This window comes from Cariama cristata, unplaced genomic scaffold (genome assembly GCF_000690535.1).
Source record: "Cariama cristata isolate BGI_N322 unplaced genomic scaffold, ASM69053v1 scaffold12380, whole genome shotgun sequence".
Classification (NCBI taxonomy): domain Eukaryota; kingdom Metazoa; phylum Chordata; class Aves; order Cariamiformes; family Cariamidae; genus Cariama; species Cariama cristata.
In genome coordinates this window covers 1,712-14,156 of record NW_009592989.1, presented here as the reverse complement: position 1 = coordinate 14,156, position 12,445 = coordinate 1,712, and the positions used below count along the sequence as shown (strand labels likewise).

Here is a 12,445-nt window from a genome sequence, read left to right as displayed (position 1 = left end):
AGCACTGCTGTAGGAGGCTGCGGGGGTTAGGGAGGTGTGCGGGCTTTCATTCACTAACTTGCCAGCGCACATCAACTATGGAAAGCAAAGCAGCAGCAGCACTTCAGTCATGCCATCACCGAAACTAGGGAAAAACAAAACAAAACCCCAAAATGTGTGTAGGTTTAGATATGGCCCTCCAGAGCCAGGGCAGCGAAACGGCTGAGCCCTGAGAGCTGGGGTGCCTGCAGCCCAGCCACTGCCCCCCCAGCCCTGGCCAGCTGCAACCCGGCTGCTTTCCAGTCCAGACCCTTCTGCAGCCAGAAATGCAAAGACAACTTCTGAAATTCGAGGAACGACCCACGATGAACTTCCGCAAGGACCAGGAAAGGCGCTGGCCAGCCACCAAGTGTGGAAGTATCATGGAAGTGAGGGGAACAAGGAAGGAAACACCACTTCAAGTGGAGATCAAGTCGCTTTCTGCCTTATGGACCAGGCATTGCTCTTTCGTGCCGGGTATTCACAAGCATGATTGAATTCATGTGTTCCTTCCCTGCAGGACAGCATTTTTCATCATACAGCTCTGCTACAACAATACTTCAGACAGATCTTTACCTATGGGTAAGTACCGATCTGTTATTTCAACAACATCCTCACCAGGGCAAAATCCTGACACACACGCCCTGCCCCGAGGTGACTGAGAAACCTCCTGTGGTCTTCCCACAGACACGATTGTCACCCCACATGGAAGACCATGACAATTTCAGCCATCAAGACTTATACAAAGCAGCTGTGGCAACGAAGGCGGCGACGTCCCGGGGCTGGGTCCTCCAGCAGCCGTCAGTGGGGGGCTGCCACCCCTTCCCAGCCCAGCAGTGGCTGTGAACCCAGACCTTCCAGCTAACCTGCAGCAGATCTGATCTGTTCTAGCTAGACCAGAGCAGCTACCTTTTGAACAAAGCTATGATCAGCAGCAAGAAAGAGCCCAAAGCCTTCATTACATCAAAATCACTTTTTTCATGTTCCTGTTTTTAAATCTGGCTGCTAAGGTACACTACACTTCATTTTGCCCAATTCCCCCTCTGCAGAACGTCCACCAGAGAACTTCAACACTGAAAACAGAAGCCAGAAAGCATCACAGACAGACATCAGCAAAGGCAACACAACAGTAAATAAAATCCTCAGGAACATTTTGCAGTTGTACCGAAGATGTATTTGTGTGAAAGGGTCTTACTGCCTTTCACTGTTGGTAAATGAAGCAAACATTGCCTTAGAGAAGGCTGCTTCAAGTGGCAGTTATTGCAGAAACACTTTAAAATCTGGCTAGAGAGAAAATTCATGGAGCCTTGGTTCCCCTGAGCACCAGGAACATCTCCAGGCCCCCCTGCATGTGTCACACAGGGAGAGGGAGGCTGCAGAAACAATTTTAAAAGAATCACTCAAGTGCTGAGCGAGCCGGCCTAGATGTGCGAAGCAGCCCCTGAAATCCCACACCTCTGGATTTTATGTTCCTCTTGGTGTCCTGAACCCAAACCTTGTCCTCCAAGGGCTCATCCAGGGTCTTCAGCTAGTGGTGCCCCGGCGAAACCCACCGAGGCAGCATCCCACGTCCACAGGAACCTTGCAGAGCACCACGGCAGCTCCCGCACTGGGCAGTTATCAGCTACCAATTTTGGGGACATGCTGTAAGGCTTTGCCAGCTGCTGTTTCAGATCTAAAGTCCTCTGATGGATCTACCCACACAGTTCCCAATGCAGGAGGCCGTTGTCCAAGAAGGCACTGCGAGGAACACAAGTGTTTCCAAGGTTTGGTATATTCCCAGGGGATGCTAGCTGAACTTGGGAATAACTCAGGTGTCCATCTACTCAATTACCAGCTTCCCTAAATACCAGCTCCCATCTTTTCCTTCAAGAGTGACCCATTCTTTGCAAATCCAGCCTTCCATGGCTTATCTGATCACAGCACAAGACGTTTACCTGGAAACTCCACTTTGGATTGGTGCCACAAAATGAATTAAACTTCTCAGAGAAGTGAAAAAAATTTTCACTAACAATAAGGAACACTGATCATCAAACGAAAAGCGATTCTCTGGATTAAAGTTAACACTCATTTATTCAGGCTTTTGTGCTGGGTGCACAATTCAATGCAGTTCCGTATACACAGTATGCACATCCTAATAGCGTACAAAAAGGCAAGCAGCAACGGGTGCTTACACTGGAAATGTATGTACAGACATATTAAATTGGGAGTTTTACATTAGAAAATTAATCTGACACTATTAATGTATCATCAAGGCTATTAGAAATTGTGTAGAAAACCAATAAAACTTGGAAAGTATCTACTCTTATTTCACTTTACCCAGGCTGGTTATAGAGTCAGGCTTCCCACACTACCTCGTTTGTGGGCAAAGCCTACAAGATTCCCCCAAGCACTTTGAAGGGTCACATCACTGTTCACTCTAGCACGTCCCATTACACGTTAAAGATTATCATATTTCCTGTTTTTCTGGGAAGAACAACAGCTTAAATACTTCAAAAAGCTAATTTTCTCCCGGGAAAAGACAATAAAGGAAAGATTTAGAGAGACCATGAGACAACCAAATGCTAACAAAATGTTGTAACAGTGCTTCCTGGTCCTTCCAAAAAACTCCTCATGGACCAGTCAGCACCTAAGTTAAAGCGCTGTAAACTGTCCAGATTTACTGAAGTGCAACAGCAGGCCTTGGCAGACCCCAGGTCTTCTGCTGATCTTTACCTTGTTCCTATCCTAAGGGCTGCAAGAGATCGTACTTTTGTAACCTGCACAAAAAGACACAGAGAGATCAAGTAGATTTAGCAAAAGGATACTAAACAAAAACAATAAATAGAAATATGCAGCAACATTGTAAGAGCCATACTTCACTCCCTGTAACTACTCTGAATTTAATTTCCAAGTGAATTTTGTTTCTAAGATGTCGGCAGAACAAGGGAGTATCAGAAAAAGAATTATTTAAGAAACACGTGGTTCTTGTGGCCAAGGCCCCCAAGGACGCCCAGAACTCAGCTTCATTGACTTTCAGCAGCTTGAAGAGCAGGTCCATCCCTCTAACTACTCTGCTATGCCAGAGTCAAATTCTTGCACATAACAGTACAGTTTTGATGACAAATTTTAGCATCATAAGGAACCTAACCTAAAATCCACCCAGGGAATGGTTTTAAAGGACTAATTTGCTAATGCAGACGACCCAAACCACAGCTGAGTGCGACACAGGTAAGACTGGGTTAAAACTGCTCCCAAAGGTGGCTGAAGCAATACGCCTTGTGCATAAGTACACCAAATACAGGACATATTTGTAGAACATTCAATCACAGCCGATATGATTTCATTTATTTTTTCAGCACAGCACACATCCCGATTGCTGTATAAGCTCTGGAGTTTAGTTTATTCGGTTTGTTGCCTTGCGTGAGCCTTTTGGAGAAAAGGTGAGGACAGCACAAAGAATCTCTCTCAAATTTATCTCTCTCCTAAAGTCTGAAGTTCTCTGGTGGAAATCTTCACAATGAGTCAAAATTTACTTGAGTGAAGATACATTGCAAAAATGTACATTTTCCATGTTGATTTTTATGAAAATTCAGTGTTGAAGTGGCTTAAAGAACGTTTTCCTTTTAGAGAATTACTTCCTTAAATATATTATATTATGACTAGACAAAAGAATAATCAGTATTTTAAATTCAGCCTTCCTATAGGGCAAACCTCTCATTGTTTTAGAGAAATACTTCAGCTGTAAGTATTAATAAATCAGAATTTTATACAAAAGGAATCAGGAAAAAGACTTAATTACCAGATTCTCTTTGTCATTCAATAAGCATAGGGAATGAGTTGCTATTCAAAAGTAGTAAGTCCTCAACAGCACTTTTTTACATTTACGAGCGCAGCTACAGCACATAACATGTAGGAACGTCACACCAAATTTTATACCACAGCCTGTTTCCCACACAAATAATTTTCTGGCACAGAAAGTCAGTGGGAACTTCCAGGGCTTGAGCATAACTAAATAAGACGTGTGGTTAAGATTTAGAACTACTAAAACCCGCTCTAGTGTTCTAAAAGTCTGACAGTAATTCCTGGCTAGGGGTGGGGAGGAGAAACAGGCTTCTGGGTGACAATGCAGACTGGGAAGGTACCACTGAAACCAGTGAAATGTGTCCTGGTACTAAGGGATCCCCAGAAACAACCCGCTTTTGCGGGAGCATAAAAACAGACATGCAGGTAAATAGATCCTATTTTGATAATTAGGACAAAACTGAACCTCTGCATCCTGTAATATTTTTAAAATAATTTTTTAAACACAGTTAGCTTTAAAAAAAAGTTTGATTTCTGAAACTGTTCAAGACCAAAGTTTAAATAAAAATAAGTAGCAACCTGTGTGTTTCACTTTAGTACAGCCATTACAAGGCCTGCTGCCACATGCTGTATTTAATCACATCCAGTTTAACCATGCTATATATGCTTTTTATATATATATGTGTGTGTACAATTTATCAAGCTCAGTTAAACACAAAGCAATTTATACGACCTTTCCATCAGAAAACAGTTTCATCCATTAAGCTGCAGATTGCAAAGCTTGTTGCAGTGTCATAAGCAAAGCACAGTTTTACTAAATCACTGGGGAAGAAAAAGGCATTTTTACTCTTAAATTGATAGAATAAGCCACAACAGAAGTAATTAAAGGAAACATGACTGAAGAAAGAAATACATGGGATTCTTCAGTGGTCTCTAAGGAATGCAGCAAATGACAACAAAGCCTGGGGAATTTCACCACAGTACTTTGCCACCATAAATTTAGCTTGAGAAAAAGTCTGCCTTGCCATAGGCGGCTACCTGCCTCTTGTTTTCACCCAGTAGTATAAGCAGTCACCTAATGCTGACTTCTGTTGGTAAGTCTTAAGGCTTAATTTTTTTTTTCCTCCCCATAATGTTTTTAAACTAGTAATTATGCAACATCTTCCTTCCCTGTCTTAATTTGCATTCAATAATACTGAAACAAAGTTATTTAATTGCACTAAAGCTCTCACTGATCTAAACTGAAATATATTCTTCAGATGAAACAAATAGCATGCCACACTAGCAAGGACAAACAAACAAACAAAAACCCCACAACAGCAATAGAGCAAGGTGAGAAGCAAGAACCAGTTCAAAGACTGGGAGGAACAGGTACGAAAAGGGCCACCCAAAGCATACAGAAGCCACCATCAAAAAGAAGGTTCTCCAGAATTTATTTTCACGGCCCTGGATTAAAATGAACAGAGACAGGTACAAGATCTTTTCACCCCACTGATTCTTAAAGTCAGGATGGGCTGAAGAGCCACTGGACACCCAATTCCTCAAAGGTATCTGCACTGACGCTACAGAGGAGTTCAGCTTTTACCAGGGTAAGACAAGGTTCGAAGCCAGGCAGGAATATAACCATAACTTTTTTAATAAGAATCCATAGGAAAAAGTCAACTATTTCATGGCTTGGGTTTTTGTTTGTTTGGGGTTTTTTTGTTTGTTGTTTTTCTTTTTTTTTTTTTTTTTTTTCCTTCTTCTTCTTCTTTTTAGTATTTTTACATCCAGGACAACTGTTGTGCAGAAAACCAAAGAAACCAAACCCACAGCACCATGCAATTGTGCCTGACTGCTTTGCTGTTTGAGCAGGCGTAACCATCCCATTCCAGTGCTTTCTGTTGTGTAGTCCAGACAGATGGATAAGCTACTCAATGAAGGCACAGGATTTCTCTCCCATGTGGTCCCTTGTGTGCGTGGCTAAGACTAGGCTCAAAGTTGAACCTCATGGGTATAACCAGTGATCCAGATCTTCCCTGGTTTAATGCATGTATTAACATACTTGTTTGCTGACATTTTCTGTTCTCCAGAATGCTACTAGAAATTATTAACTGGTCAATACAGTTATTTCTTCTATAAGGCAGCATATACTCTGAATCCCCGATAAGAGAACATGAAACCAAAATTAATCCAAAGATTATTCCAAGAAGTAGCAGTGTTAGTTCTAAATTTAAATACTATGAGAGAGAGGAAGAGCTGTGTTTTCAAATGGTATGGAGAAGTACAACTGCACTGAGCAACAAGATGGATGCCTGAAACACTGCAAGAGAAGAGATCCAAGAATTCAAGGTGTGAATTAAACTGAAGAAAAACTATCAAGGACAGGAAACACACAGCAGGAGTGTCAACTAATGATATGAAGATTTCTTATCATTTTTAGACATTTTTGATGTGTGAACAAGCTTGCTGTCCTGTCCCAAATCCCTAAACACTGAACCTCCTCACTCAAACATAAATTAATTTGTTCCCAGGAACAAAGGCGGCAGCAGGCTCGACTGGTCTGTGTGTTCTGCGTGTTACCTACACATTCTCAACTTACTTGGTTAAAAACCAAAGTGCAGTTGGCAGAAAAGGTTTCAAACTGAGCCCCAATGCAAATGAATCTCTTTCTGGCAATACAATGGCAATTACCATATTCATAGAGATTATTAATTAATCAGAAGTGCTCTTCAAATAAAAGTGTGACTATCTCAACTTATCAGTGTAATGTATTTTAAGAAAACATTTGACATAGTCATCAACCATCTACTAGAAGCTCAGTTTCATAGAATAACATTAAAGTTATTGATTAAGAAGTTAAATGCTGTATGAAGTTTAATGAAGAAATCAAAGGTGAATAAGAAGTGTGAAAGCTGAGGCGACAGGGCACCGTGGACTTGATACACGATCCCACAGAGTTCAGTGTACGTGGTCATGGAGTCTGTTATGTGATTACTGTCTCACATGGATACACATAGGTTTCATGTTGCTGGAACAAGCAGCGGGGCAGGTAGAACTGTGCATGGACACAACTCTTACCTTGTCAACACAGAAATGCCCTAAGGCAGAATTATCAGACAGCAGAGGATGTCTTCTGCTGACATTTAGCAAGTTATAATACAGAGGCCAGTCTGGGTATACGTGGCTTTAAGAAGTCCAAGATCTTTTGGTGCTGGGCAGCAGACTTTCTAAAAGCTTTCAGCTAAATATTCCGATAATGCAACTCCTCTTGTGTGAGTAAGGTAGTTTAAAACCATCCCCCCCCCCCAAAAAAAAAAAAAAAGGCAATGCAATTGTCCTACCTCTGAGCTTGATCTGTTTTCACCTGATCCACTTATCTAGAGCACGGGGTACATTAACTCTCACACATGCACATCACAAATACTTGCACCAACCAGACCGCCTCCTTTGATGTGCATTTCCATCTCCCCTCATTTCTTCTGCTGCCTAAAGCCTACTGCTGTGAACAGAAACACTCTGACACATTATTTACAAAAGCCGATATGAACACCTAATGGAATCCCAGCAATTCAAAATGCTCCATTTCCCTTTGCTAACTTTGTCTTTCCCTGAACTATGAGCTATGTGGGCATAATCTTTTCCTGAGTATCTAGAATATTACAGGCACTGCTGCAAATATCGTGGTTTCTTCTTGTGAAGAAATTTGATGGTTTGGGATTAGAGTTTTAGGAGGCTTTTTGGGCTTTGGTATGTCAGCAATTCTTCGCATGGAAGGGAGAAAAAGCAAAACATGTCAAAGCTTCTCTAACTGCACTCTAAAGGAGCAGTTTGTCAACTCAAAGTCTGCAGATAGTAAAGTGAACACAAGTGACAGACCCCATGAATCTCAACAAAGTCAGGTAACTGGCCTATGCCTATAGATCTGGGCTCAGCTCAGTGAAATGAAAAGTGCAATTCCCTCCAACAAATTGGCTGCTGAATTTGCTAAACAAATTACTGGTCACACATACTGACTCTGGATGCTGCAATAGTACGCTGAAAAGGAGTCCTCAACACAAGCCAATAAAGGGCCCAGTTAAGGATTCTAGCTCACCATGTCTGTTTGCTTGGGTTTTTTTTTCCCTTCTAGCCCTCTACCATTACTCTGCACCATTATGCCATTCCTTCCAGCACTAGGCTGCTCCTTGCTGCTGACTGGGTCCCCAAACTGGGAAAAGAGCCAGCCGTGTCAAACTGCCATGTTTGCAGCCCAACTGGTTGGGGAGGAAAGGAGCTGCGCTGGCCTGCTCGAGAGCAGAGCCCACAGTGGCCAGCCAGCACCATCTCCTAGCCACCCACCTGGCTGACCAACCTGCACAGCATTTTGGCTGGGAGGCAGGTACACTCAATCTCTAAGCACAAACGACAGAATATGCTCTCAGGGAGTCAAATTATCACACTTTGTATGCTGATCCATTGACACTTACTACATTTTCCAGGAAAATCTTATCACCCAGACAAGATACATTGTTACCTGTATGAGACAACTTTTATTAATAAAAGGGAGCTTTGCTCTTTTGTAAGGAAGCTTTCGATTTTCTTATTTGCTATTTTTACTCAGAAAGCACGTTTATGAACATTAGCATCAACCACCTCATCCAACTGGGATACATCATCTTTGTTAAAATCCCCGATTCTTATAACTAACCTGATGTCTTGGGGAGAACAACTTTTTAGATTATCCACATTGGAACAGACCATGGAAAATACTTACACAAAAGTTCCTTTTCATTTTAAGTAATCATTTTAATCTCTATATTTTCTTTAAAAAAACTATTAAGAAAACATACTTGAGGTACTTTCTGCTCAGAAGTTTAAAATACTTCATTTAGAACAAACCTTTTTCCTCAGAGGGGCTTATGCAGGTAACTTAAAACATGTCCCTCTGGGGCTGTTCAAGAAAGAGACAAAAGCATAATAACATTTTCCAAACTGGGTTTAAAAAGGCAGATATGAATTTTGTTCTGTTTTAGACAAAATAAACAGAGTATATGAGAAACATGTACTCAAAGAGTACAACCAATGGAAAAATGTAGGTTTTGATGTGCAGAGGGGACTAATTCAAGAAGACAGAATATCTTCTTTCATATCAAGGCATTCTGGGTGACTGCATTAGTCTGGCCTGTAAATAGTGGCCTATTTTGCACCCTTTTCTCTTCACCTCAAAAGCACTTTTTAAAAAAAAACAAAACACCACAAAACCAAAACAAACACTACCTTTCAAAGCACTTACCTCCCCTTTCAAGCACAACATTCTGAAGTTACATACGTATGCAGAAGCTCTCTAACAAGCGAGAAACCTCAAATCTAATGCTTCAAGCAGGAGGGGCTCCAAGAAAAGTATAAAACTAGAAATATGTGGTTAAACAGAACAACTAGAAATGTAGTTAAAAGTATTAAGCACACATTTTAATTCATCATAGCAATTCTGCCATATGGAGTAACAGAAAGGGTCATGTGCTTGTACCAAGTGCAAGGCCAAGCAAATACAAGATAAAATGGAATGTCACCTGAGAGCAGCTCTAATTTATGCAAGAGCTGCTCAGCAGATTAATACTAAATTGTTCCTGCCTCCTCCAAGTGTCTCAGGTGAAAAAGTTCATAAATATGCCATTATCTAAAACATATGGCCATGTATATATTTGACAGCACTGTCCACTATCATGTGCAGTATCAAAAATCACATCAAGGTTTCTCAATGCTTAAGACATTGATTTATTAAACTAAATTCTACTTAACCTGGGGCTAAACAATATGTAGGCAGTGATTGAAAGTTCCTACATCACCCATAGAGCTCTTAAGTGGCCAAATTACCTCCGTTCTCAAAAGAGCCAATTTGCTCTGATGATTCATATCCTGTTTGGATCAACAATCACCAGTGCTTCCTCCCAACTGTATGTGGTAATTTCTTAAGCACAGTATCATTCTCTAAGGACACAATTTTATTTATTTATTTATTTTATTATTTCATTTTGACCTGAGTATGAAATGAAACATGATCAAAATTTGTACATTGCTCTGGAAAAAGGCTACAACAGTGTGTTTAGTAAAGCTGTCAGAAATAAAGGGCATTAAATAACAACAATGGGCCTCACAGAAATTAACTGTATCTCTTTATTGTTAACCAATGAATGTTATCCAAAATAGTAGATGTAATTGTAGCTTAATTGTACAACACAAAACATGATGCTAAAGGAAAAAGCATGTGGAAAATTACTTCACCAAGTAATCATCAAATGTATTCTTAGTATTTCCACACCAGTAAGTGTTCCCAACTACTGGTGACAGCAGCTATTACCACTTTGTTCATTGTGAAAATCTGTATTACAAATGGTTGTTCCTGGTTGTTTAGGAAAAAAAAAAAAAAAATAATCACACAGCTTTATAAACGGATCTAATCCATTTAGCCCTACTCTATAGTATTGTAGATTTATGAACAGCAAACTTTACTGGTATTTTTTCCCAGCACTGAAATTGATGTATCAGGTGTTAGTGCACACTTTCCAGGGAATACGAAAACTCACTGGAAGCACAGTATTTCACCTGCTATAGCAAACTGTTTGAATACCTCGGAAATTTGCTCAAGCTTCGGTGTATGAAGCCTGTGAAACAAAAACTGTTCTTACAATGCACTGCAAGTAGAAACACTGACTTCTACTAAGCAGCATTTTGGAGTATGTGCACACCATCTGCACATCAGTCTTCAAGGTCAACAAGATATGTTTAGCCCCACAAACCAAAAATATATTAATGTATCTTTATTTTATTTTCATGATGTCACCCCACATAGCCAACCCTCACCTCCACAAAATAAAACTTAGTTGGACTGTTCATAAGAAATTTAAAACTATTGTGCATGAAAAAATGTTTAATAAAATGGCAAATTTTAATAGATAAGTGTAAATTTACGAGTGTGTAGTATCAAACAGAAAAGAGCTGAACCATCCTCAGAGAAAGCAGGGTTCTTCCACTGTAGATATTTACTAGGGTGCTATAACAGAAGGAGTAACTGCAGTCCACATTAACTGTAAAGGTATTTCTAAAGTTTAATTCCTAAGCAAATTTCTTAAAAAAGCAGGTCTCCTTTTCAAGAGGGAAAGGACTTGATAGGAATGATCTCACATCAGATATAACAATTACAAACTGAGCTTCACTGAAAACTGAAGCTACAAACACTTTTACTCCAATTCTGGGAACTTTCATTTTGTATTTGGAAACCCAAAACCAGACTGACACGCACATTCTACACCCCTCCCAGGAGACAATATACCAGTGACAGGTTACAGATTTAAAACACTCAAGATGCTTTTACAATTTAAACTCGACAAAAGGCAGTTAGGCAGTATTTAGCACTATAAATCCATCTTAAAGTAAAAATCCTAGGAGTAGGGGCTCCTAGCATTCCATGATATCACTGTGTAGTGATAGTCGCAATTTAAACAGGGTGGGTTTTTTTATGGTGTTTGAAGGACCAGTCATCATGTACATAGTAGTGAGGTAGGATACTGTCCCCTCCCTGGGACTGATGTTTTCATATGCTCCCTTGCCAGAAAGGTCCAGGTCTCCCTACTGCAAATAAAATAGTTACAAGCAAATAGCATATGAAGCTTTGCATTTTTTCCCTTTGCTGCATTAGAATATTTTGCACATCTAAAAGAATCACCTAGGAAAAGGAATACTTATTCAAGCCTATCAGCAGCCACGTGCTGCCCACAGGTAGTGTTCCATTTAAAAATATTTCCTGGAACTACCACCTGCCATCCAGACCTTTGTGAACAGGTAGGCAAAGAAAACCATCAATGATGACAGGACATGAAACACCAAAGAATTTCACTTGGGAGACAAAAAACAAAACTGAAAGTCAGCAATATCAAGCTCTTAATGGTGTAGCTACATTGAAAAAACATAATTTCAAACTTCATACTGAAAGAGTACTTATCCAGTTTAGGTTCAGTTCTGTTGTTCTTTGTTTCCTAACGTTTCAGCAATATATACATTTGTCAGTCATTTTATACTTCGCATCAGCTTCCAAAGGAAAAAAAAAAAGAAACCATGAAACTGAAAACATGATGGGGAAAAAACTGCTATCATTTTCCACACCCACCCCCTCAAAAGCTAGGGATGACAGACTGCCTTCCTGTTGAATAGTTTCCCCTAAATTTGTCTTTTAACCACTATAGTCAAACTGGTATTAAGTGCTTTGGCAAACTGGGGTGTAATCCATCAAATCTGCAAAGGCCTGCTTTTTTCTCTGTTGGTGGTTCAGCTTTATGAGGAACATATATGCAAAATAACAGCTCTCACATTGCTTCAAACTCATCAATACGCTGCTTTGTATTGCCTTGTCGGATTTGTCGAAGTGTCTTGTACTTATCACGGCCTGCTTTAACATTCTCAGCATGAAGAACATCATTTTGTGTTTTCTTGGTTTCATCTCTGGCTTGAGCCAACTCAGAACTTAAAGCCTGTTGAACAAAATATTTGTATTTAAGTGCTTTGACTAATCTTTGAATGATTCTGGAATTTCTGATAACAACTATTCTGCAACTTGGGTATGGATTTCTTGAATGCCAACCTAGGAAATGCTTCTTGTGCTGTTCAGTAACTCAAGTTGTGAGGTCTA

At 40.2% G+C, this 12,445-nt stretch overlaps 1 protein-coding gene across 1 annotated transcript in view; it reads right to left on the bottom strand.

The window, feature by feature from the left end:
* Positions 1 to 2,074: 2,074 nt before the first annotated feature.
* Positions 2,075 to 12,445, bottom strand: part of LOC104166041 (radixin-like) — a gene marked incomplete at its 5' end in the record, with an annotated part of 11,489 nt that continues 1,118 nt past the window's right edge. The window contains 2 exons of the mRNA XM_009705881.1: positions 2,075 to 2,777; positions 12,127 to 12,287. Of these exons, the coding sequence (XP_009704183.1) occupies positions 2,741 to 2,777; positions 12,127 to 12,287 (198 nt within the window). The remainder of the gene's footprint in view (positions 2,778 to 12,126; positions 12,288 to 12,445) is intronic.